At 35.3% G+C, this 27,783-nt stretch overlaps 2 protein-coding genes and 1 long non-coding RNA gene across 9 annotated transcripts in view; 2 read left to right on the forward strand and 1 right to left on the reverse strand.

Annotated features, from left to right (window-relative positions):
* The window catches only part of Gdap2 (ganglioside induced differentiation associated protein 2), a 69,896-nt gene extending 53,188 nt beyond the window's left edge, over positions 1 to 16,708 (forward strand). For both annotated transcript variants that reach the window (XM_033344556.2, XM_033344557.2), the window contains exons 9-12: positions 9,935 to 10,074; positions 10,824 to 10,878; positions 11,503 to 11,646; positions 12,103 to 16,708. In XM_033344556.2, the coding sequence (XP_033200447.1) occupies positions 9,935 to 10,074; positions 10,824 to 10,878; positions 11,503 to 11,646; positions 12,103 to 12,165 (402 nt within the window). In that variant the 3' untranslated portion in view covers positions 12,166 to 16,708. The remainder of the gene's footprint in view (positions 1 to 9,934; positions 10,075 to 10,823; positions 10,879 to 11,502; positions 11,647 to 12,102) is intronic.
* A 129-nt stretch (positions 16,709 to 16,837) lies between these two features.
* Positions 16,838 to 17,325, reverse strand: LOC117162709 (uncharacterized). The gene is made up of 2 exons (XR_004465295.2): positions 17,190 to 17,325; positions 16,838 to 16,967 (listed from the first exon to the last, which is right to left on the reverse strand). It is a non-coding gene; the product is annotated as an uncharacterized LOC117162709 (long non-coding RNA).
* LOC117162703 (diacylglycerol O-acyltransferase 2-like) lies at positions 16,854 to 27,114 on the forward strand. Of its 6 annotated transcripts, none has more exons than XM_076620454.1 (6): positions 16,854 to 16,986; positions 22,884 to 23,175; positions 23,775 to 24,049; positions 24,442 to 24,628; positions 25,285 to 25,484; positions 25,650 to 27,114. In XM_076620454.1, exons 2-6 carry the CDS (start codon positions 22,949 to 22,951, stop codon positions 25,805 to 25,807), a joined length of 1,047 nt encoding a protein of 348 aa, XP_076476569.1. In that variant the 5' UTR covers positions 16,854 to 16,986; positions 22,884 to 22,948; the 3' UTR covers positions 25,808 to 27,114. The 6 variants fall into 6 exon arrangements, with proteins under 6 accessions (XP_076476569.1, XP_076476570.1, XP_076476568.1 ...); XM_076620455.1 differs by having other exon boundaries at positions 16,888 to 16,986; positions 22,887 to 23,175; XM_076620453.1 differs by lacking the exon at positions 16,854 to 16,986 and adding an exon at positions 17,504 to 17,642 and having other exon boundaries at positions 22,887 to 23,175.
* The last annotated feature ends 669 nt before the right edge of the window (positions 27,115 to 27,783 follow it).

The raw sequence follows: 27,783 nt of genomic DNA on the forward strand, positions 1-27,783 counted from the left end.
CAATCGACGTTTAAAATTTTCACCTTTGATCCGGCTCTATTCTTAACCATTCACGAACGTACCGTGAACACGTGAACAGGCAGTGATCGTCTCGTGATTCAAAAACGTAGAAAAGAACGCATAATGAAACATAGTCGCGAGAGGAAAGCTTGGTGAGAGCTTGAAATCAATACACTGCGCTGTAGGGGGCTAACCTCGCCTCTTTTATTATGGGCCTAGCGTGTTTTGCGGTTCTTTACAAGCAGATCGATTCGTTTAACATATCTCGACGTTAAAAGAAAATTGAGGGGCATTCGTAATAAAAACCACTACCGACAGAATCTTTTCGATTTTGTAGATTATTATACTTTCTAGTAGTGGGACGTAGGATCCACAATATGCTAGAATGGAATATCATTAATGGATTTGCGATGTTTATGTACTTATAGGACGCTTAAAATTTCACATTATACAAATATACGTAACACAAATATATTACAGAGATACTATACAAATATACCTAAAGTATAACATTTAGTAGGTGAAATAGAAGTCTGGTTATATTTTCCTAATTAGGTTTGTAGAAACTTTTTTTTTCACTTTTTTCAGATTATACACAGACAGATTTTTCAATTTTTTGGATTCTAACGTACATATATATATATACAGTAATCAAAAGGAGATTCACACAGACAATGTGATGACAATGATAACACGGCGATTTATGTATTTACGCGAAGCGTAACATTCGTAATCTTTTATAAGAATCTTCTTTTCTAGGGATTTAAATGATTTCTTCTACCACAAATTAGACCTACCAATGAATATATGTTGAAATTCACAATAAATGAAAGTGTCGGCGTATACGAGATACGCTGACGGTGTTTCATCGAATATCGGCATCGAGAATTAACGAGAGGACGTTTATAAATATTCAAACGGAGTTGGAAATCGTTCGAAAAGGACGTTCGATTCTTTGAATTTAGTTTTAAAAGGCTCTCTTCGAAAAGTAGTGAACAATATATGATAAAACGTAAAGCGAACGGTGGTAGAAGGAATTAGCAAATTGTTTATTCAGCAGAGAGACGCGACAATAGCAAGGACCGGAAACGATTTAGAATTATTCATTGGCCAGATCGAATGTTTATTCAGAACGACGCTTATTCGATGATTCTACCAAATCCTTCGCGACGCAACGTGTCACTGATACGATCGTCGTTTGATAGCTTTGACCATAGGTTAGCATGTTGAACGGACAGCCCTTTAAGTGAATCATCTTGCATCACTGACGCTGCCTCTCAATAGCCAGACTGGCGAGATTCAAAGTTGAACGTGATATGCGAAAGTTCAGCTTCCGTTCGTGAAATCTTCCAATACGTGCATAGATGTTTCGTGGTAGAAATGGTGTCCATGCATTGTCGCATAAATTATTCACGAACGTTACATTCAATTGTTGTATAATTAATTATATGAATTATATGAAATTACAGATTTTTTCGATATACATATGAGCCTTTTAAAAGTCAAACTGATTAATTCCGCTATGTACAAAAATATCGATTTTACCTCGTCAAGGTACATAATTAATACGTCTCAGGAGACGAATCCGCGTTTTCATAAATTTATTTATCATAAGAAGATGGTATAAAGAATTGTAAATTTGAAAGGGAATTAACAAAAATAATTAGTTTTTAAATCAATAGTTTTTAATAGCTCTGTGCATTTTAATTTGTGGAATGAATCTAAGCGATTCATACCTATACTTTTCGTGAAATTTAAAAGCCTATTCTAATTCAGCTCAAGAAAAAAAGCTTTATGTCTTTCATATAAAACGATCTAAACAAATCTTTTCCGCATTTCTCTTACCATTATTCCACGCAACTGTTTCCGCATACTTAGAAAAATTTTCTATAATATCAAATCTAGAGAAAAACAAAGTTTTTATCGACAGAGAAACTTCCAAGAAAAACACGACAGTCAATCTCGACATTAGTCTACTCTTCCAGATTACCTTAAACTACCATAATTTGCTATCATTTTCGCATTTCACCTCGCTATCTCTTCCAAGCTGTCCCAACCAAGGAAATACGAAAGACGCGTTCTGCCTCTGTCGAGTACAACTTTCCATTGATTCGACACACAATACGTCCTCGGAGCATCACGTCAGTCGCACTCGCGAGGATCTCATTACTCCTGCGTGTATCAATATCATCTTTGCTCGTTGCTCTCGTCCTCTCGGCTCTGTCCTCATCCCAGTGGAGTGGCGACGAGCGCAGTACCGCCAGGCGAATCGATATTTACACGTCCAGAAATAGACCGACCACGGAACAACTCCCAAGCCGAGGGCGCACCAGCTCCTCTGCAACGTCGGGCCGGCGGATCCGCCCTGGGAAAAACTTTGTTCTGGTCCCTACACGTGACCCTCTTCTACGTGGTGCGTAGCGTTATTTCCTTTGAGGAAAAGTCGACAACGCCGGAAATAACCGGCGGCCGATCGAAACGGAAACATCTGCACGACCTCGCCCCGATCACGCGCCGATCAACCCATTTTTCCCATGGCTCACGACTGACGTCGATCGTAATCGATGGACCGAACGAATTGACATGCTAACGAGCCCCTGCCCACCTTTTTTTTTGCGTTAACAAAAATCTCTGTTTTCTTGTAATGTCGTTTCTTTTCTCTGTTCCTTTATTCCTTTCTATTCGTAATATATCGAGGTAATCGAAATTAGAGATGGTTTTAGTGAACTGAAATGGTAAGAAGAGGTTTGCAGTTGTGTTTCTAGTGGATTTTGCCGAGTGTACTAGGAATCAGGTATTTGTTGTTAGGTGGCAACGGTCGATCAAGTAATCTGCTTGCAGTTGTAGCTTAATGTCAAATTCATTTACACTTGAATTATATCGATCGATATACGGGTGAATAACTATGATCGTACAATTGAGAGGATTGAATAGGCGATAGAAGTTTGTCCTGTTTCAGGGCTCAGTGTTCGATATTGCTCGTCTAACGTTCCTTCAATTCACCCCGTCTTTCTTTTTCTCGTTGTATTCCTTCATTCTTTTCTTCCCTGTCCGTCTACTTTTCGTTCCTTTTCTTATCCTTCTTTTCATTAATTTTTTTTCCACCTCTCTCTCTGACTCATCCATTAATATAAAAATCGTATCAACGATAATTCATTCTTCCCGATTTTCCAAGATTCATGAAACTCTGTAAGCGACGGTGAATCGTCGAAATTATACGCAATGGAACGCCAACTGACATGGAATGAACGTACGTGGTCGTGAAGGAAATTGCGCGAGGATTGAGAACGCAGTAACGTTCCATCTCCAGGGTGACAGACCAGGCAATAAAAAAAAAAAATATATATAGAATGCTGTCGAAAGGACAAGGCAAAAGAAGTCGCGGCTCCGGTTCCTCCTGCTTCGATGTAGGTCGCTGTCCGAGATTCAAGGACGCACTCGATCATTCTCCCCCTGACCTCGCGGGAGCAATTTCAGGTCACACATTTATCGGCTCGTGAAAAACTACGACGAAAGGATATGCCCTCGCCTGGCTTCCACGTCGTTACGATCACCCGGTCTATTCAATATCCTTACGGTCCTGACGTTTAAGGTATCGACAACCTATCCACGATATTTTCTGCGGAAAATTTGATTTCCCAGCCAGTCGTTCGCCTTCTTTTTCTAGAACTGATCTGTTTCTTTACTTTCTTTCAAAACACGTTAAGAGAAGAATATATTGCTTGATCTTGTCACTTTGGAAATTGAAATAGCTGAGTTTCAGTGGGTTTTAGATATAACGGAAAGCATACGGATAGAATTTATATCAAATTTCATTTAATTTGCTTTGTGATGATTACTCAAATTTAGAATTTGAAAGCTGCTCTATATTTATATATTAGATCTATATTATACTGCTTGGAAATAGAATTTTACATTATGGAAAAAGAGCAGGAATGAAATATTTTATAATATAATTAGTTGAATTTACGAGAAACCATTATATATAGAAGGGGTTGAGAAGGATGAGTAAAAAATTACATCATTAATAAGCAATTAAATTTTCATCAAATAAAATTACGTTAGAGATCAGGTTAGATGTTTCAACGTTTTTAATAAATTTATTTAAAAATTGTCTATTAGTGTTAGATATATTTATTGAGCATAATTTTATTCAAATTATAGTAATAGAAATGTTAATCGTATATTGCTATTCTTCTGAGCATTTTCACGTTTGTCTTAGAAATCGTTAAGAGGAAAATTCACAAAGAATTATGTAGGTATTTATATGAGACATACTGTATCAACAATTTTCGCAAAAATCAGTCGCTAAATTTAAATCGTACTCATCATCATCTGACCATTATACATGGTATAATCAAACATTATTGGTGCATGAATATTGTTATTATTAACGAAGTGAATAATTTACAATTGTGCCGTTTCTAATTCATCCTTTGATACAATCACAGCTGCAATTTGAATACGTAGTTTACTAAATTATATTAACCCACTATGCTGCGAAGAGACCATTGTGTTCAGTCTTAACATATGTATGTATGTTTGTTTATGCCTCTGCAAACCTAAAAACGTTGTTATGTTTAGAAGACCCGATCGATTCGTGCCCGTCAAGTTGTAGGCTATGTAGCATATAAGAAAACAGTGTTTTCAATAAAAAATCAAGATCACCTTCAGTTTTTTTAAAGTACATTATACGTCTCAGACATCATAGAATTGTAGCTGACGTCAACAATCGACCTTCATTGTTTATTGTAGTTGGTACATTGAAATTCGAGTACAACGATCGTTCTTACAGAAATTTATTAATCTATTCAATTTCATCTATCTTAAACAAAAATCTTAGTTAATCTGATTACATCTGAGATTAAACTGTCAAACAAACGTTGAAAATCTAAGGAAAATTTCCACTAATCAAATAACACAATTTCAAGCACGATCGTATTAATTTTATTGGAACGCTAAGCGATACCCAGAATTATATGCAAATTTTCAATTTCCACGATACACGCTTCCGTGTAGACAAAGGACTCTTTGGGGATGCGAAACACAAGGAATACTAAACGGCTTGATACTTATTATTTATTTCCTCGACGTGCGACTAATTTTACTTTCGGCCGCCTTGAAACGAAACAGGATAAAAATTACGACAGCGTCGTAGAAGGCTGCTGCCAAAAATAATCTTAGTCTATGGTTATATATACACACACGCTGTGTATGATAAATACGTCGAAAAAGAGGTTCTCCAAAAATTGTTTCCCGTTCTACTTAGACTTTTTCGGACGTTGTCATAGTCGAGAAGCACAGAGAAGGAGAGAGTCAAAACGTTCAACCGTTGTACGCTAATTAAACGTGTTGTCGAGATAATAAGATTTCAGGGTCGTGATACAGATAGCTCTTTTAAAGCTCGTCGCAGGGCTTAATTTTATGCCATCGTTAAATCATCGATATTTCAGAGTACCTTCTTCTTTCATTCCATAGAATATCGTAGCCTATATTTATTAATATTCCATCTTTGATACAGGAGTTATTGAACCTTTCGTAGTTGAGTAGGTGTTGGATATTTCATTTTGTTTTGTTCTTTTATTGGCGTTATCGAAGATTCATGTTGAGGGAATTTTTGAGTACTTTCGTTTTATTCACCTTATATCTTAGAAAGGATCTTACTTTAGTTATCCTTCGATATAAAAAGGAAACTGACTTTAAAATGGAATGTTCCTGAATTTTTTAAATTTCAGATTTGAACTTTCCAGTTTTTGAATTTTCAAATTTTCAAATTTTCGAACTTTGAATCCTCGAATTTATTTGAATTTTTGCATATTCCGATTCGTGGATCTCCAAATTTTTGAATCTCCGAATTTCAGGCTCATCGTGTTTTTTTCAAATTTCCCTGTCAAATATTCCAATTTTTCAATTATCGAATTTTCCACAAATTTCAAATTTTCCAACTTCTCTATCCAAGTTTTCTAACTTTTACACCTCCAAACTTTCGTACACCTTTGGTCGATGAAATAAGCAATTTGATACTAAAGCCGGATGATTCAATGATTTCTCGATTTTCCAATTCGACGCGACAGGCGCAGGTACACTTCCGAGACCGAACACGGTCATTACGTCATAATACGTGATATGTCGAATCACGAGGTTGGCGATATTCGCATTTTTTCAAAGCAAAATCACGATGAGTCATCGTGCAAGAGCACTTCGAATATTCCAAGAATATACAAAGGCCACGCTTTACTCTTTCCGCCTGTACCTTCAATTTCGATTAACGAACGTCCATTCTTCCAACGATACCAGCCTCGTCCACAAACATACGCGCAATTCCCACATATTTGGCAGAGAATTCGAGTTAAATATTGGGTTGTGTGATTGCGGATTTTATCATTAGGTGGTATTGACAAAATCCGCAATCATTTAATTGCCAACTCAATAGATCTCATACTGACAATGCAGTGCAAGTAAACTCGACCTCGATCGAATACATTTATATCGTTCAAAACTCCTTGCGAACTTCTACGTTCGATTATCTAGAACAAAATTTCCTACCTTCTTTTATTCTAACATATTTTTTCTCTAGTGACAAACTATTACACTCCTCGCACATTGTAACGTAAATTATAAATCATGTTATTACACATAAAGTCAAATATAATACGACGCTTTAATCTTAACTGGAGTCGATGGTTCGCGATTATTCAACTATTTAATTATATCAAGCTCGGTATTTACAAAGATGATTGAACCAAACTCCAAGAATATCGATCGAGCCTCAACTCGTTAATATCTCGTTTCCGATTTCCTTGTTTAGCTCGTAATCTCTCGTGCACGTATAAAAAGCGATGAAGATGAATTTAAACGTTGAATAGATTAATTTTGGTTAAAATTTAGAATCCACGAAGCGCAATAATTTCTTTCATCCGTGAAATTCTGTTTCTCATACGTGATACTTGAGAAGATTCTTTCGTTACGAACTTTTCGTCTCTTAACGGATGTTTCTGCGGAGCGGAAGGGGCAGGGAAAATATTTATGGAAATCAACAAAAATTGTTTAATCAAAGCGAATCTACAAATCCATTCTGACGAACGTAAAAAGATATACAATTTACCTTTTTTTTATTTGTGAAAAGATTGCGTATAAAATACGACGCCTCGTGACGTTTCAATTTGCTTAGGATCAAACTCTTGACGCAAATTGAGTCTTAAGAAATATCTGCGATATGAATCACTGATGTTTTCAATTTATATTTCAACAGCAGGTAAATAGATATTAAAACACCGATACCGATGATCATGTATGTACCTTCCTTACCGAACATCGAATCGTTGCTTCATTTCGCATTTTAAACCTATCTTCCATCCCTTTCTCGAATCTCATCGATTGAGAAAAAAGAGTACAAAATATATCGTGAAACGAAGAATATGAATGACCTTAAAAATACATACAGTCATCACACCTTCGACCAATCAAAATAAAAGTCAATCTTTGAAACAACCTATCTACAAAAGGAATCTACATTACATTCTCTATCTCTTCCTTAAACCGCCCCAATTTACCAGAACGCAGAATTTAATATTACAATATCGCTCGACCCACATGTGTACGACGTCGGCCGTGATATCGGATTAAAATACACGTTTGACCCGTGCAGACCTTTTGACGTCACCGACGACGACGTCGAGGAACGAAAGGGAAGAAACATATCAGAGGGTTGGCGAATCTTCGAAACCGACGCTACCACGCATTCCAGTTGGAACGATATCTGACGGGAGGAAACGACCGACTTTCTCTTCCTCCCTTTCTCAGCCGTAAACTTTTCGTATATGTGTGTAATACTTGGTGGAAACGATATGAATGACGTCATAGAGTAAAGCGTTAAGTAGGGTCATAAATTGATCTAACTGCAGCTAGAACCTACGCACGTAGATATCTGTGCTAGTTTTGTGAAATAAATTTACAATTTAGATAACGTCTATTAAAATAATCATTTTTGCAAAAACACAAAAATGTAATTAAGTGTGTTTAATGCGGTTTTGCATTTCTGTGCGTTGCATAGAATTTATACGTACATGTAGAAGTTTCTGCTTAGGTAAGCCTAACTTTCAATTATGCTTCATAACATAATTACTTTATTGATCTATTGTGGGACATTCATAGCAAGATAATTTAGTGTCTTTTTTTTTTTAATCAACGTCTATAATCTTTAGTAGTTGCTCCGATGTGTCATAAAATTGAAGCTGTCAGAGTATATTGGTAAGACTTGAAAGCAATCCGATAATGTATAATAAAAGTTATAAGACATTTATTGCAAATATATACTTCATAAAAGATTGGTATACAACGTGAATAGCGATTTAACAGAAATTAATGATAAGGATGATCTCACTAAATATCGTAGATTACTGATACAATCGATAATTGATTTTTGCGAAACCTACACTTGCTATAAATATCTTATGCTGTAATTTGTACGTACATTCTCGGATTCGTTTTAAATGTTACTAATATTAATCACGCACATTGTCATTTGACTTTCCAAAAGTTCTGTAAATAAGATCAGAATTACCTCCATTTCATCGTTCCTCATCGATATTTATTCTCCAAAAATTCTCTGACATCAAAGACATCTCCGTTTTATCATTTCGCCAGACGAACACCATCTGATCTATTTACAATAGCAACCCGATTCGTCGAAGCAGCAGCCCTCGGTAAATTTATTCGCCTTTCCACTAATGGAACACACGTCCTTCCGTCTGGTTCGGAAAATCGAAATTACTCTCGTTGAACTGCGCCATGAAATCGGTCAAACGTCACGAGGTACACAAGATGCTCGCAAACGGGAGTCTTTGATCCCGGCGAGGCGCACTCGTTATCACGTTTTAATCGATCGCATCGCCACGGGGGTCCTCGCCCCAGTCACGGGGGTCGTGGAAATCAGGTCAGAGGCCTTGCCACCGAAAAGAGCAAAGCACTGGTCGAACTTTCGCACAGAACTCTATACAGTGGCTGATTTGGACATTTATAAAGATTTTCTGCGAAAAAGAATATATTAGGTTGTCGCAAAAGTTTCTTTCGTTTTATAAGGAAACAATAGATGCGCGACATTTGTTCTTAATAAAACAAAATGGATCATATATAATTTAATAAAATAATATAAAACGAAACGATGTTGTGCAATATACAAACTAACATCTTTTGGGAATATTTCTTCAGGAACAGATTGTGGATTAAACGATGAAATGTAGCTTATGTGTTATCATCGAATGTAACTTATGTCTTGATCTTGAAGAATTTTTTATGAACTAGATGATTTATATCGTTAGATGATGTATATCATTTTGGAGAATTGTAACATACGCATAGGAGTGTTTAAGTTTATTAAATTAAAGTCGAGGATTGAAAATTAATGAGAATTTTAGGGAACAGATAACGTGAATTAATTATTTCTTTCGAGGGGTAGTTTTATTTAAAAATTTGTTAAAAATATAGAGGCGTAAAAAGATGTGAGGAAAAAACAAGTAATTTTTATTGTATTATTATTTTTTTGGGACCTGAATTTAGAATCTTTTTCAAGCAGAGAATTATGAATAAGGGTAATCAACTGTTTCTGTTGCAAAAATTATAATGCCTTGTATTACCATAATACGGGTTTACACTACCACATTTGTCACTTGTATTCTTAAGTTACAATTTTTCTATATACATACGAGAAAGAGATATGACTGGTTCCAATTGCGCAACTCGCTTTACTTAAGCTACATTGTGTCATAAATTTCATTAAGCTTTTGCTAGTGTGTAATACACATGATTCTGTTCAGAGAAAAGTTCGTGGAAATTAAAAGATAATTTATATGGTTAATCTAACGTGTAAATAATTCGGCAGTTCAACATTTTGTTAAAAATTTACTAACGAAGAGTTTCTTCAATTTTGTTTCAGGCACTTCTATACCTGATACAATTGTTGGATCCAATTGTTAAAGGCGACTATGTTATCGCTTATTTCCACACGTTAACAACTAGCAACAACTATCCCAGTCTACATTGGTTGCGCGAAGTGTACAACGTGCTTCCTTACAAGTGAGTCTGTTTTCTTGTAACTCTATCCTTTTCATAATTATATTTTCGTTGCAAATGAGCTTGCTTCTTCTCAAATCAGTATTAAATGATCGTCATTTTTAGAGAATAAATATCGTGGCTTTCGATGAACTAAGCTAAGATCAAAGCTTTAAAATCAAATTTAAGAAGACGTGGATTAATTAACGTTTATTTCTAAAGATAATCTTAATTTGATATATTGTATATTTAAAACCATTAAATATATAATACTAAAGTTATTTTATCAAGATTAATCCATGCAATCAATTTTTACAAAACCTTTGAATACGTAAATATGTATAATCTAATACTAGTACCTATAGAATACAACAGCCCATTCAATTTTCTGAATTAAAATTTTACTTTAGAAATTAAATTTTAAAATGTATCTACTCTAGGGACACTTATTTATCATTTCATCGTATTATATACTGTTCGTAGCAATTAGTCATATATAGCACTAATTTAAGTGATACGTAATTTTATGCATAATTCAACGTTATGATCATGAAAAGTAAATTGACGTATTAGATAAACAGAAGTGATGCAATGTTGACAAGGATTTCTATCGGCAAAGCTAGTTCTTATAAAAGAAAATTTTCTATTCCAAATGAAAAATTCATTAAACGTGTTATATATCTGTCAACATTTTTAATCAAATGCATACAAATGAATTATACACGTTAAATATATATCAATATACATTAAATATTAAAATGTTTCTATTGCAGGTATAAGAAGAACCTGAAACACTTCTACATTATCCACCCGACTTTCTGGACTAAGGTAAACACGAAACCAATGAACTACTCAAAAATGTATCAATTTTTTCTACTGATAAGTATCGATATATCCAATTTTAGTGGAAAATTTTTACACATTCAGAAACACTATCATAATTCAGCACAATAAATTTGAATAAGAATCGATAAGGAGTGTCGATAAAGTCTAAGTTTTAAGGCGTAATAACGTCTTCTGTTATTGTATTTCCCACATTTGTGTTCCATGTTAATCACACGATCGTATCGAACTTCCTGCTTTTCCGGTAGCCATTTACCAAACGCGTTTTCGCGCTTGCGATTTGCAAATTCATGCAAACACATCCTTGACCCTCCGCGAGACCAGTCAGTATCTTGTGAACTGGATCTTGCGTTGTTAGCGAGACAAAATGTTCTCAAAGGAACCGCCAAATAAGGCAAACAACGATGTCGATGAAGCGGAGAAAAATAATTGGGCCTCTCCGCTTTTCTTTCTCCTTGTCAATTTAAGAATAATGATAGTGTATACGGATCGTTCTAATACGGTTTAATTGTTGAACTGAAATATCTCGTCGATTTAAACAAGTGTGAAAATGTGATAATATCGAACTTGCGAATGGAAATGCAGTAATTCCATTGTTATCTATTGCAGATGGTGACGTGGTGGTTCACGACGTTCATGGCTCCAGCCATCAAACAGAAGGTTCACAATTTACCTGGAGTAGAGTATCTTTATGACGTGATGTCTCCCGAGCAATTGGAGATTCCTGCATATATCACGGAATACGACATGACGGTACGGTCTCTTTACAGTTCCTTTTATGGTATTAACAAGGAGATACGCAAAGTTCTAAAAACTAGATTCTGAATAAAGTAAAAATAACTGGCGTATTGTATAAAGTAGTAAAATAATAGAAAAATGTATTAAAATAGCAGATATTTCTAGAAGTTCAGTACATATATCACATATATAAAAAAATGTCATAATGAAGAAAAAAAAATAGTTTATCATAGTGCTAAAAATGTATCAATTTCTTCAAACTTTACAAGATTGAAAGATATAGATGTGAAAGAAGATGTGTTAGAATAACAAAAATATTAACAAAATTCTTTGAATTATTTTTGATACTCACAATGTTAAAAGAAGAGACGTTACAGTTAAAGATCACCATGGACCGCAATTTTTTTCTATGAAAAAATACATATTAAGAAGATAATTCCCAATTACACTAAGAATTATGAAATATTGCAGATAAACGGCATGAGGTACTACCAGCCGGATCCAATCTCGTCGTCACCTTCGACGTCCACGTAACTCTCCGACCCGGCCTCCCAGCCAGCGAAGCACTGGACAGAACGAAGCTGTCGGATCGACCGTTCCGCTCGATAGTATGGTGTCCGTAATGACACACGCGTGTTCCCTCGTGTACCGACCACCGTATATCGCTTCCACCAGTTCGGCACGATCACGTTCTAAGGAAATCTGCCAAAGGAGGCGAGTTGCTGATCGATCAGAGACAGTCGGTTCCTCAAAAGCGGCAAAAGTGCCTGGCGATGGACGGGAAACGTCGAAGACTTTGGAAGATGAAGAATGGTCGGTGCTTCGCACGACAGTTATTTCCCGATTGATCGCTGAAGAATCAAGAAACCACTGCCCATCTGTCTGTTTCTCGCTACGAGTCGCATGCTCTTTGCTGGAGGAAAAGAGATTTCTTCCAGCTCTTTAGGTTTCCTATGAAGAACGTTTGGCCGTACATTGACCGATGCTGGACTATATCGAAAAAATTAACACTCGAGAATTACCATGAAATCAATGAAATCGAAGATCGAGGGAGAATCAGGAAATTGCTATTCGCGTGCTGCGCGGATATCGGCTGCCAAAACACCAATAATCAGTATTCTCGTCGTCGTTGTTACGATGGAACGTGGGATCTTGTTGTTCTTATAAATAGGTAGCTATTGTACGGTTTTAGAATCAGAAAAGGAGCATTGTTGGTGGATATATGAGGAAAAGGGCGTCGACGACGAACCATAGAGTTAAATGACGGCTTAATATGAAAACTGTCGATCGCTTTTTTGTTATTTTCTTATCCGTCGTTGTACAGCAAAAAGTGTCTATTCGATTATTGTACATCGTATTTTATTATGTCACGTCGTTGGTGAATGAGTCGCGGGTCGCTGGCACGCGGTATTTTCGATATATGTAGAAAAAGAAAATCATGAAGAGAATGGTATATAACATTGCAACTTCTCGGCTGACAGGATGTAAAGAACGGCAGGTTCTTCCCGTGGCGCTACGGCTTCGGTTCTTTAGCGTGGATCGTTTAATCCAACGTGTAGGACTGATTAACGTTAAGTGCTCGTTCAGTACGTACTTCGGGTTTGTCCACGATGGGTCAATTTAGTGTCGTCTTAAGATCGTTCATTTCCATATTGTAATCTTCTAATGAAATGAAACGAACCCCAATGACGCCTAGTCGATTCATATTCGACGTGAATGAGAATGCCAGAAAAATTCAATGGCTGAGCGCCGAGGTCGTACTCGCGGTTCAATTCTAGATTAGATGAAGCAATAAACTCTAAAAGCTTTCTCGCGATCTATATACATATGTATAGCGTGTTCAGTTCAAATATAAACACACTATTTTACATCTAATTATTAAAATCTATAAACAAATTTTTCATATGAAAGTTGATTTGATGGGAGAAATTTAATTTGAAACTTGAATCATCTTCTGAATGTTTCAAATATTATTCAGTGTTCTACGTTAAATCGAATAACTTTCATCTAAAAAATTTGTTCACATTTTTTAACAGTTATAAAATTAATAGCATGTATATATATATATAAATCGGATGTACTTCATACACATATGTATATATTTCGTGAAACCGGATCGTTATACTCGTTGTTAAGCATTTTTAGGAGCTCGAAGTGGCGAAACAAAATGTTGACGATATCGCGTTCGTAGACCACGTCGATTAGCCCATTTTTCTCGCGCCGTTTCACTCTCCTAAGGGTTTACTCGAATCAGAATCATTCAGCAACCCCCTCAAAAAAAGAACAAGAATTATTGGCTCGTAGTGAATGAACGAACTAAGAATAATGGGTTATAATTGACCGTACCTCCGAGTCAGAGATGTGTGTATACGTTATAATTTTATTATTATTAACTCCAAATATAGTTCAAGGATGCTTGATCGTTGAGATGTCTTTTTATTACTTTTTATTGTGTTGATGATGTTCATTGACGTTAGAATAGCGTTAGAATAGAGTTTCATTGAAACAAACGTGAAATGAGAGTATCCTTTCATCCCAATAAAAGATCAGTTTACTTGCTCGTTATTCTGCGACGAAAATGGTGTTTTCAAAAACTCATTTCACATTATCCAAGCTTTTCATTTCGATGTTATTGAATAAGAGACACGTACTTGAATTTTTTTCTATTTCTTATATCATTAAGTATTATATTACAAGCATATCACGATTCATTTGCGTTGGTAAAACCATTTTGATAGGTCTGCGTATATGAATTTCCTGCACAGCATGCACAACATGCTACTGACGTAACTTCTCTGAACGTCTTGATACTCTTCTATAAATAATTTCGCTTCAAGGAACCGTATCATGTAATCAGCTCTTTCTAAAATCTTCCACGAACATTCTGCAAGGATTTGACTGCTTTGTAGACCACTTTTATGATTGATTTAAATACTTCATAAGCCTTCACCCACCTCGTTTTTTTTTTATCTATAAAACATGAGATACTCGTTACGGTCATTAAAGAGTCCATATCTTATCTTCTCGAAAAATAATTCCTGAAGTTTCCACAATAATTTCTACGATACACGTACATTTCCATGATATTCGGTCCGTGTCTCTGTTCCAAGCTTTTTCGATTTAAAAATTGCGTACACGGGACACGAGTGGACCTGAGCGTGACATGAAATCTTAAGTCAATCGTTTGGTCTATCGACCGTGTCACGTGACGATTCTTTTCGACGATTTGCGTTGAACGACCTCACTGTCCGTCCCTGACAATCGTTTATAGTAAGTAGCCAAGCGTCGCGCAACGTGTCGTCCAAACATCCTCGTTGCCATTTGTTGTTTTTGAAAAAGAGAGATACTTATCGATTGTTGAGTACGGTTTGGACGATCAGACGTTGCTCTTGTTACGGCCATGTGAACATGTTGAAGCAGAGAGTTGATTCGTACGTTGATGTCGTAGATAAGGCGAAGATTCGTGACAATATGCAATTACTGCGTGCTTAGCGGAGGCTGAGATTCTATCCGAAGCTCTTTAAAGTCCTAATCTAGTCAAATATCGAGGTCAAGTACGATTAGAAACTAAACCCAATTAAAAAAATGGATTTTAATACCAAAGATAATTTGCAAACGATGTGCGTAAACTACTATAGTGAACATTTAAATTTTCTACCTAAGATGGGTGCTAAAAGAACGATAATCGGAAATGAGCTTGAAATCTCGATCACGATCTTCAAGAATTTCTTTTAAAAAAATTTCTTGAAAAGAAAAGACGAGAATACAAATGAACATTGAATTATAGATTTTTGCTTCTTTGATCGACTGTAATAGGACTTTAAAAGAGACATTCGAGCATTAGGCTTTACGCTTAGAAGATAATCTACGGCTTGGAAAAAAGAAAAAAAGAAAAAAATAAAGAAACTAAATCGAAGCCGCCCGCTGTTCCCTCGCTTTTAGGGGCTGCGAAATGGAAACGGCCAGACCGAACGAGAAGAGCTTGTAAAACTATGTGCGGCGATAGGCGTTTTCGATCGGTGCTGCTGTACACCTTAGAATCCCGAGATTCACGTTTACTTTCCGAACTTTTCTGGTTATGCACAACCATAAAGCATTGTGATCGATGCCTCGTTTCGCGATCGAACGCACTCGATTGTGAGTCATTAACCAAATGAAGCTCAGAGTAAATTAAAAAGATAGTAACTGATTGAATCCTGTCTAAAAATACACGTTGAAAGTGTGAAATGGAGAATTTTTTTTATATATGTATAGGAACCTCCGTTAAAAAGGAAACTAGGTTTCTTGGTTAAAAATCTGTTATAAAATTGTTAAAAAATGGAAATGGATTCAAAATGATATTTTCCTGAAAGAGTTACGCGAATAATAAAAAGAAATAATTTTCATGTTTTCGATCTGGTTTTTTCACAGAATCAAAGTCTACGATAAGATCGCCACGTGGATCATCGAGATAACTTAGAAGAGATATTGTTCTATCAATTGTGCTGAAATTTATTGTTAACTGCGTTTCACTAATCGCAAATTTAACTAATTAAACCGTAATTATAAAATTAATCGTTGAACGCAGTCAGCGTTATTAAAGGTGAATTTTATATGAGGGAAAATATATATTAAGATTGTCAATCGTTTAACCGATGTATTCTTTCCTGAAAAAAAAACAAAGAAGAAAAGAAGGTAAATTATAATGTCAATCGATTTACACGCAATTTCGTGCGAATTTCTACTTGGCTGTTGTTCTTCCTTTCGCAGAATGAAATATCGTCGACGAAGGAGAATGAAAACACAAACTTTATGTTTTTTAGGTGAAAGTTTTTTACAAGAAACGAAGATCAACCCGGTAAGAAACAAGATCGGAAGCTTCGGAAACTACACGTGCATTATTGTGTGTATACGTCGTACGCATTACGATATACCGGTTAAACTAATTGTAATTGTTGTCGCGATGGTAATAGATTCTAATTAATCGAGGTATATTTTTCTCTCGGTGCCGATGCACGGCCTGTAACAGGTGCACACCTTGCCCTTTCGTCTCTTTTTTTATAGATCGAGCAATAAACGTCTTGTTTCAACAGAAGAACTGTTTTATTTACTTCCGGACCACGTGACGAGGAGTTTATCTTTTTCAGTGGAGGTGCAAAAGGAGAAAAAGAAGGGGAAGATATGGAGTACGATTATCTTATCGCTGAAGATATTTATGCCGCACAAGTAGGAAATTAGTGCTTTAATTTAAAATAATTTGAAACATTGGAGTATAACATTGAACGACAGCTTTGTATTTCTTCTTCGAAAAATTCACCCACGCATAGATGTCCACATCTTGCAGGAAATTGCTTCACCTACGAATTATCATCATAAGTATTACACTTTTAATACTTCTTACATTTTTATCTATCATGTATATAAACATTATGTGCACTCTCCCATTCAAAATTTCTCACAAATGCATGAACATCCTTGGCCCACATATCATAAATATGAAAGCTAAATCTAATTCTTCTCCTAACACGTTGAAATCCATAGTTTGTTGTAGACGCCCATTATTCACCTTTCCTACCTACCTGCACCGTCCAGTCGTCCCTTCAGCTAGATCCACGGATTATCGATCCAGAGAAGGTCAGTACCAAACCGCATCAGACGAGACAGCATCAACTCTCAATAGCGCGTTCCTAGAGAGAAAGAACGACAGACCCTTCTCCTTTCTCGTCATTGATTCCACTGCTAGGATGCCTGCGTGGCTACCGAGGGGCGTGCGTTTACACTCGCGGCGCTCAGCCAGTGAACAACGTGACGCCGAGCCGAGCATTTCGTCGCGTGCATTCACCTTCTTACATTCGTCCTGCTCAGCTCATCTTAACTGTGCTCCCGTTGTGAAAGTTTCGACACAAAACGAACACTGTCAAACGAAATCAGAGTGCGACAAGACTGTGCCAATACAGGAAATCACCGGCTCCGCAAATAGAAAGAGGCTATTTGGCGGTCACTGCTAGATCTTAGTAGGAAACGACACTCACGTACGTCTTTTGGCTGTCTATTTTTGTGATTCAGTGAGACGGAGGATTTTACGTCTTCTTTCAGATTTATTGATTTTTTTCTGTTTCAATAGCGAAAAGCTTCAGAAAAGATACGATTGACACAGAGCGAGAGTGATCGATACAGAGGTTTTTATTTAAAAAAAAAACTGCGAGTGATTTTGAAGTTTAATAGAGTAGAATCAGGATGCTTCTAAATATCCAAATACATCGGTGTATGTTGTCATAAGAGTCTGGAAATTTATGATAGAATCCTTTGAGTAACACGGTGTCATTCACAGTTTCCTATTGTCGTGTGGATCTTGGAAGAATGATTGATGAATTTTCTACATTTCCAATGAGCGTGTCATATACGAGATGTTTAATTTATGAGTAATACAAAATTCCATGGCGAGTTTTGTATTTGACGAATGTATATTACCTTTATTTTAATGAATGGCGATGGTGTTGAAAAATTAGTTATTGGAGAAAAGTTAGAATCTGAAGTTGATACTTTTCAGTATCAATGTATCAATGATTAATTAGGTCTGTTGAGAGTCTTCTTTCAACTCCGTTAATTTTTTGAATTGTATGTGAAGTATATAAGTGGGCATGAATGATGAGCTACGAGACTTTTGTAATGTAATACATTCTGATTGTATCAGAGAATGGTGATAATGTTCTGAAGTTGATTAGTGGAGGAAAATTTAAAATGGACAGTGGATGCTTTTGATTAATTTTAACGTCGACAGAAGTGCTTTTGATGAGTGCAGCAACTTTTCAAGCGAACTAGCATGAGACTAGGTCGAGTCATTTGTTGGAGATTTCACGTCGTCGTTTGTTAATGATTCTGATTACTTCCTCATTGCCGTGTGGATAGGTATAAAGGATAGTTGAGCATCAAGAAAATTACTGCACGAGAATTCTATAAAATTCTTTGCACCCACTTGTCAAAACAAAGAATATCTGTAAACAAAATTCCTCTCTCTTAAAGTTGTTCTTTCCGGAAAATTTAATTCACCATCTTATACAATATTCATATCGTTGATGCAAATTTATGTCATTTAAGTATGATTTCTAATGTACTTTCTTCGTGTAATTATACATTTTGTCAAATTATTTTAATTGCTTTGCTTTCTGTATGTCTCTTAATCTACACATAGACAAATACTTGACAATTTCTTCGAATTTAACAATTTAGGAACTATCTACTGTTGTGAAATATCTAATATATGTCTAACAATTATCTAACAATCATCCAGCGATGCCAATACACCTCATTAAAAATTAGTTGTTTCTCCCCGCATTTATATGCATTTTAAAATTCAGGAAACTTTTGAGACAAAATACCTGAGGAAATCTTGTTAATTTCTTAGATACACGACCCAGTGATTATACTGGTAAATACCTCCACTTCTTTTTGTACAATTCCATTCTCTATTCGATATGTTCTTCATTATCTCAGCTCTATTCTTTGTTCGATAAATCGTACAGTCAATCAACTGGACTCTAGACAAGTTGTGAACGTGTTGATCGTTCTTTAAGAAGTAGGAAACGAGTCTGAGTAATGAGTTCTTCCAATTTCTCTTCGAACAAATAAATATCGCTTGACCAACAATCCTTGAAAGTTAAGCTCTATTTGAATTTCAGACGAGTAACGATTGCACGAGCGAATGTTGACGTTTGATCGAATATACGAGTGGCATGAAAATATTTGGAAGACCATTGCCCTCGTTTCATTTAATTCCTGACAAGATACCTGAGCGCGTAAACAAAAGTATTGGAGTTTTAAGTAGAAACTTTTATCTCTTGAATTGATGATCTGAAAATTATTATAATAGCACCGATCTAAAGATATAGAAACTCTAAGATGAGACGGATATTTATAAAAAAATATGACGAAATGGTCTAAGAAAATTAGTTCGCGATGGCTATAAATTACATATTTGTCACAACATCACGACAGTAAAAAAAGAAACCTCATCGAATCATTTTCAATGATCATCGTTCTATAATCTAATCGTATGTGAGAAAGAAATAAACAAAGGTCTATAACAATGTATTCTTATATAATTCTTGATATTCTGTAATTCAGTGATTCTCAATTCCACGAAATCCTTAGACACGCAACGTTTTATATTATCCGAATAAATAATATTTGGTATTTGTATTTACTTATGTAAGAAATGTAAGAAATGCACAGAGAAGATTTGAAAATAATATAACAAAATAGAAAGGGATAGTTCAACACGTATGTTCTTCTCACACGCCAATCGAAGATATCTTCCGTTTTTTCGTTGACCTCACGATCCACTCACACGTACACATAGAGTCGTCCTTGCTAGGAACTAAAGCGTCGCGTCGCAGCTTCGATATCGGTATCGACATCGGCATCGGCAATTCCAAGACTCTTTGCACTTTTGACGTGGTTATATTCCATTCCTGCATTTATTTATAATGGGCTTCTCACCTCCAAATTTGAGAATTGTTAATGGACAGTCGATGAGCGTCTTAAATATAGCTACATACCTTGGCACATTAAGGATTTCAATTTTGAGTTAAGTGCTGGGATTATTTAAGGAGGATCCGTGACAAAGAAAAGGTTACGAATCGCTGCTCTAAATCATTCATCTTACCAACAGGTCACGCATTTTGCTCTCAACACAACGGAGTTAGACACCGGTTCAATTTGTTCAATGCTGGTTATTACTATACTACTATTCACGGTATTGAGAAAACTAATTCAGCTATATCATCATCAGTGATGAATCGTCAGGTGATCATAATTGGATTAAATATAATTTTTAAGCGACGCCAATTGCCATTAACATTAAAGCGAAAATCGATAATTAACGACCCTTAGTCGGTGAACATTAATATGTTAAGATCGATCAAAGATTGAACGTAATCTGATCGTGGTAATTCCATGCGCTCCAAAAGAAAGAGTTTTCATATATTATGTAGATTCTTTCGTATCGGTATAATGATTTCCGGAAGAAAACACGTATGAGTCTCTGAGAAGTCACGAAACCAAACTGATTGATTCTATTTTTGTCTATTTTCCAATTCCATTGCCCAGAAACGTAGTTACTAACCAGAACTTGTTAGAAAATGTATAAACCACGGAAGCTGAGTAGCGCACCGAAACTCCAACGTGAATTTTAAAGACTAACATTTATAACATCGTCATTTTTCTGACTTTGTAAGTTATGAAATTGAAATGTGTGTCTCCTGACTAGTTCATATATCACTTTTTTGTATAGAGAAGCAAAATTATTTGTCGATTAGCATTATTAGACTGCACGTGACATATCTATCATATATCCTTGAAGTTTAATTAATTCTGACGAACTTCGTTCTTTAGGTGCTTGCATCGTCTGTTCTGCGTGATGAAGACCAAACTAAAAATTTCATATTATAATGTTATTTGTATTATAGAAAACTTTAAATATTAGATTCCTTCAAGGAAAGCAAGATACTTGTAGAAATCTGGGACAATGTTTAACTTTTCAGTTACCTATTTATATTCGTCTGTATATTGCGTTCGCTATTAAAGAAAAATCTATCGTGAAAGAACACATTAGGAGCACGATAATATTTATATATATTTATTCGTAATATTTATATTCCAATAAAACTACTTAACTGCCTTCGTCAAAGAAAATATGAGTAATTCTAATCGATGAAAAACGAGAATATTGAAAGTATGATAATGGCTACATTATAACATATGCCATTACATAATAATAAATGTATAATTTAATACGAATTACATAATGGCAGTGCTATAAATGAATAATACGTCGATTTTGTAATGGTATGGAGAAACAAGTTATGAGAACAGATTTAATTAGCTGTGTTTTAATACGGTGCTTCGAGATAGAATAAGATATTCTTACTTCTGAGTGTGTTTAGTTAGTTAAAATTATGCGAAGGCTATCCTATCATTTATATTTGCCATTGAAAATTAACCAGAAGCTATCTCACATTTTGTAATCGGTATTATTATGATTGATCTTATGCTCGATTCCTTACAATCCAAACTTTAAATGAACTTCAATTGCTTTCACGTTCTATAAAGTAATCAGAACATTTAGAAAGTAAAAAAGGATGCTCTAACTATAGCGAACGATTCGTGCAACCGCAGGAAGTCTCTTTTGTTTCCATGCTCCTTAACTTTCATAAGCTAACATTAATAAGACTAAAGTCGAAATATTTTTTAAACTAATCGGCTTTAGACAATCAATAGCTTCTATTTCCCATATTTTTGTTTTTGCAGAATATTCCAAATAACTTGATAATTCATTTTACATTTACGAAAAAATTGAAATTATAAACAAGAAATAGGTTCCCTATATCATTTATCTCCACCCTCCCGAACATTCTTATTTAACTTCAGTGAAACTAAAGATACGATTTGTTTGAGTTGTATAAATCACACTATAGAATCGACCTACTTCGAAACAATGGAAGGAGACATACTTACTCCACTCCAATGAGTCGATTCTATTTCTTTTCTCGTGCATAGCTTTTATAAATAATCCAATTGCATTGCTCGAAGGGCACGCGAGTGATGTGCGGTTATCTCGACCAGGGCACGTATCCCCGTAATTTTTCTCGTGTCTAGCGTGAAGTTTACTCGTTTGAGTACCGTTAGAACCCACATCGGCTACGGCACAGCCGGAGGAGAATGGTTTCGGGCGTAAAATTTGATGATGATGCTGGCTTGCCACAGGAACTCGAGGTCAATGACTTTCTAAATGTGACTCTATGCAGGACAAATACGTTAATATTACTTATGTCCATCGTGTACTGAATTTCTATTTTTAGAGTATTGTGACAACCACCTGACACATTAAATTTCATTAAGTGTTTCAAAACAAACAGGTTTTTTGGTTCACTTCGATGTCTAGAGAACAGCTTATCCGAATTAAAGATTTTGTTATTAATGATATCAATGATGAAATGTAGAGCTTGATGTCTTTGTCCCGCTTATTTTAGACTTTTGATCATTCGTTGGCGATAATGATGGTTATCTTAACATTTGGATATACATACGTGTAATCCAATGTTCCAATTAATTTTACGAATACGATTCTCCTTCAAATTTTTAATCATCGTTCGTTTTTACTTGTTATCACTCCAATTCTTTCGTTTCCACTTAGCTCGTATTTGTTGTACAATTTGATAATAACTTGATATGACGATTTATAATAACAATATTACGAATTGGTTTATTATTAGCAGGCCCAAAGGAGAATCGCTGAATTGATGCTACTGTAATAAGAGGAGGAACTGAGAGAAAAACGATGGAGATTCTGGGAGTGAAATTCGCTCCGTTAAACGTTCCATTAAATCGAAGATTAGAAACGCTCTCAGCCGCGCTTTGGATCCTAATTTTCGCATTTGGAAATTTCGCGGGATATATTCTCACCGCCTATTTTCTTTTCTTCACCCAAACCATGCGCTACTTCATATTGCTTTACTTCGTCTGGATGTATTACGATTGGAACAAGTTCGATGTAGGCAAAATACGGTAAGTTCGAAACATTTATTTATTTATTTTATTTGCAAGCTTCAGCCCTATGTTACAAAATGAACAAAAGGAACTACATTTTTAAATGTAGAAGTAAAGGAATAAATACGGAAACTAACGTAATATAATAACTTGTTAAGAGTTACATTACTGCAAAGCTTGCCGATGAACATGTAGAAAGAACCAAAGAAGAATTTAAGTTGGTTAGAAATACCATTACATATCTGCGACATCTTTTAAAAAAATTTATATTAAAATCTTATCATTTGATAAATTTGATTTAGATTACTAATCGATAATATAGCTTCGCCTTATATAAACGAATAAATAAGGAGTGAAACGCGATTTGATACGCACGTTGAATAAGAATCATACAAGAAATTGATTCGATTCAGTTACATGGAATGATTAGCGTTTTACTTCTTCAATTAGATAAAACGTCATTTACATTGGAGATACATGTTAATAAGTTTTATCCATAATATATGCTGTTCCGAGCGAACTATATGCGGCGAAAATTTCATTTGAATATTGAACCCGTTTATTTATATAATCATCGACGGAGATGGGACTTAACGAGTTGGATTTCTGTACTACAGGCGAAAAGTCCTGCAGTGGATGAGAAGCTGCGCGTGGAGCCGACACTTCTGTAACTACTTTCCTATAAAATTAGTGAAAACCACTGACTTGGATCCGAACAAGTTGTATTTATTCTGTAGTTTTCCGCATGGGGTCCTATCGTCAGGAGTTTATGGCGCATTCGGAACAGATATCATCGGCTGTAGAGAACTTTTCCCGGGTGTCGAATTTAGAGTCGTCGTACTGAACCAACACTTTAAAGCGCCGCTTTTCCGCGAGTATTGTCGCGTCAACTGTACGTATCATTTATTACTTTTTATTTGACCATCATATATAAATAGCTGTTGCAGTTACATATCTCATGTAACAAAAAGACGTAAGATGAACGACACTTCATAATTGAAATGTTTTAGACTGTTTTTATGATGTACCTAGTATACAAATATTAATATACGCATATGCCGGATAATTTCTGTTATTTGTTAAATAACAAAGTATTAAATCACTGTAGCAAGCAATAATATGTAACACCGATATTCTTTCTTTATCTCCAGAAACATTTCTTAAATCGTCATTCCACGAAATGTAGTAGATTTCTTTTTGAATTTATCCGGCTTCTGCAATTTTATATTTTTATAATTTTATACTTCGCCACCAATGATTTACTATGGTTTAATTAAAATGTAGGCGCTCTTGGAAGCAGTTCAGAAATCTTGACACAGCAACTATCAACGAGACCTCCGCCACCATACACCGGAAAGGCGACAGTTCTGATCGTCGGTGGAGCGGCAGAAGCATTCGAATGTAAGCCGGGCACTTATCGCATCCTAATAAAAAGGAGGAAAGGCTTCGTAAAGCTCGCGCTGAAAAATGGGTTAGAATTATCATTGTTTTCGTTGATTCGAATCATAAGCTCATGAGAAAATGAAACAATAGAAACCTTGTTTGTCTGAATGTTGAAACCCTACGCAAATGTAATTCCCCCCGCATAAAGTATACTCGCCTTTAACCTTTAACTTATTAAAATTTTTATCAGTATGCATAAATTAATTGAGTCTCGACGAAACGAATCGCTAATTCACAATGAAATTAACCCTCAGCTGACATCTGTGGATTAAAATAGATAATTTTACTTTATATTCTATGGTTCGCGTGATAACTGTCATTAACGAACTTAATCGCATAAAGTAGAAGACTACGATAAAGACTCAATAAAATCCACTGTACAATTGTGTATCACGAATCCAATTTTTTGATCGTTAAACTGCCGATTTTTATGCAAATTCCTATTTTTATAAATCTAATCAAACAACTATATAGAGATTTATTTCATCCACCGTATGTTATATTCTTGGTATTTTGTATATTTTTGTATATTGTGTGACGCTGCACATTTTTGCAACTTTAAATTCTCTCTAAACGCATAGAATACCGCGGTACAACGATAAGCACTATGACTGAGCGTTTGAGGGTTAACCACGGTATGACAATTAAAATATCGTTGAAACTCATGGAATTCGTATATTTCAGAAACCCTCTGGTTCCTGTCTGTTCATTCGGAGAAACGGACGTATACGATCAATTGACCTGGCCAAATGGCTCATACATGAAGAGACTACAGGAGTACATTCGTAAGAAAATCGGTATAGCGCCGATTCTACTGGTTGGTCGAGGATTCTTCCAGTACACTTTCGGTCTTATCCCTCGACGGAAGCCAATTACTGTCGTTGGCAAGTATTCAAAGCTGAGAAATATCTTGCTCTATAATACTATAACCTTTCAAGTAATATAATTTTACGGAGGAGACGTTGGTGTTTGGAATACGTTTGAAAATTTTTATTTTCTCATTGAGGAAATTCCAAGCTTCTTTAATGCTAATTAATTTTTTTTCTCAGTCGGCAGTCCGATGGAGTTACCAAAGATAGAAGAACCAACGAGAGAACAAGTCGAGGAATATCACGAGAAATTCGTCAAGCACCTGGTGAACTTTTTCGAGAACGAGAAACACAAGTACATCGAAAACGCGGATTCGGTGCATCTTGAGTTCGTATAATCATATCACGAAATAATCATCATTTACAACGGACCCGCGCAGTGAAGGACCAAGAAATTGCTCAATTATAAACGTACAACGTGTATTTATGTATTAAATAAGTTTTAAGATGTGAAATAGTTGAGCAGAAAATGGACAATTGTTAGGCGATGTAGTCAATTCGATAATTACGTGTCTTAAGAACTCTGCATAGAAAAGAACCAATAGAATTATGGTATTATGAATAAGGACCGAAGAGCTATACAATATGTCCAGTTTAAATGTACGCACGTTACCATACCTTCAGTTGTTAGAAATACGAATAAACTTTTGTATGAAGGTTTTATTGTCGAAGAAAACTGTCCAAATTTTGTTTAATCTATTTCTTTGAATCCATCGTTTAATTCATCATCGAATGAAATAACTTTTATACGAAGAGTACGTTTGCATTTTTAATAGTTGAAGAAACAATAGTATTCAGATGTATGTATTTAAACTGAACATATTCCATAAACAATTATACTTTTTCCATATGTAATTATACTTTTACATGGGAAGATATATATTTCGTGAGATGCTGTTGTTAAGAATTTTTAGGATCTCGCAATGCCGAAGCAGAATATTGTAGATATTACATTTGTAAGCAACATAAATTGATCTACTTGTCACGCATTGTTCCACCCTGTTAAGGTTTTAAGTTCGAATCAGAAGATATTAAATACGTTCTTAGCGAGCACTTCTCTTCGATGATTGCTTGTACGAAGGCAGGGATTTTAAGAATCATTGATATTACAATAATTGTACATATGCATAAAGCAGATAACAGAGAATGTAAATTAGAATAGTTGCTATCTACTCTGTGCATGTGATTCGGTGACAAACCTGTAGTGTCTACTTTTTTGTAATATTCATAGAATCTTACGTGACTTCTAAAACGCCCTATTTCTTTGGGCTTCTAGGAAGATATACATAAATGCAATAGAAAAATGCGTTTGCACGAGGTGACAAATAATCACACACGTAGCATGTAAGCCTCGTAATTGTCAGTAAGCAAAAAATGACTGCGATCTTTCGCAGTATGGTTGATAAACATATGTACAAACATATTTGTTGATAAAATGAAATGGACCATTTCTTGTATATATAGCAACCTTTGTTACAAACAAAACTGAGTCTTTTATACAAAACATTTATTGTTAGAAATTGTTAAAAAGATTCATACAAATTGTTATGCACTACAATGCGATATAGTATGTGCACGTCCTTGATTCAGTGGTTAAATTAATTGAAGTTGTCGCGATGATAATACAGTAAATACGAATAATTAATCGAGGTATATTTTTCTTTCGGTATCGGTGCACTCTATTAGATGCACACCTGTCCCTTTCGTCCGTTTCCCTTTATTTTTATATGTATATACATATATCGTGCTATAAACATATTGCCTGAACAGAAGAATTGTCTGATACGCTTCTAGTACACGCGACGAGCAGTTTGACCATTTTACTGGTGATATGAAAGGAAAAAAGGGAAAGATATGGAGTACGATTATCTTATTGATAAAGATACTTCTATTCTACTGACGCATAAAACTTGTGATTTACTTCTGAACAATTATTTTTGTTTAATTAGTGTCTTTGAATAATTATGCCGATAGAATGTGACGTTGCAAGACACTCTTATGAGGCAATTACTAATGGAAAATATTTCCTATTAAATACTGTGCAGAAGTTTCAATGGAGAATTTTATGGAATTTTTTGATTACAAGACATTCGGGAGATTTTACTAGATTGCTACAATAACAAATATGAGTAACAACAGTACAGTACAGATGAAGCACGGAAGCTTCTATTCGTCAGAAAGTGGAATATCAAAAGATCGTAATCCTTATACGTATTCCTTCTTAAATCCACATGTTTTACTTTCCCTATTTTGTTTCTTCTCCTTAATTTAACTAAAAAAATTCATAATATCGGCAATGGAACAATTGATACCG

This window comes from Bombus vancouverensis, chromosome 8, assembly GCF_051014615.1.
Source record: "Bombus vancouverensis nearcticus chromosome 8, iyBomVanc1_principal, whole genome shotgun sequence".
NCBI classification, from domain to species: domain Eukaryota; kingdom Metazoa; phylum Arthropoda; class Insecta; order Hymenoptera; family Apidae; genus Bombus; species Bombus vancouverensis.

Excerpts from the sequence above, each read along its gene's own strand:
- LOC117162703 (XM_076620454.1), top strand. The coding sequence starts at position 22,949 with ATGGAGATTCTGGGAGTGAAATTCGCTCCGTTAAACGTTCCATTAAAT. Across the intron at positions 24,629-25,284 it reads AAGCTCGCGCTGAAAAATGG|AAACCCTCTGGTTCCTGTCT; the intron begins GTTAGAATTATC and ends CGTATATTTCAG. Across the intron at positions 25,485-25,649 it reads GAAGCCAATTACTGTCGTTG|TCGGCAGTCCGATGGAGTTA; the intron begins GCAAGTATTCAA and ends TTTTTTTCTCAG.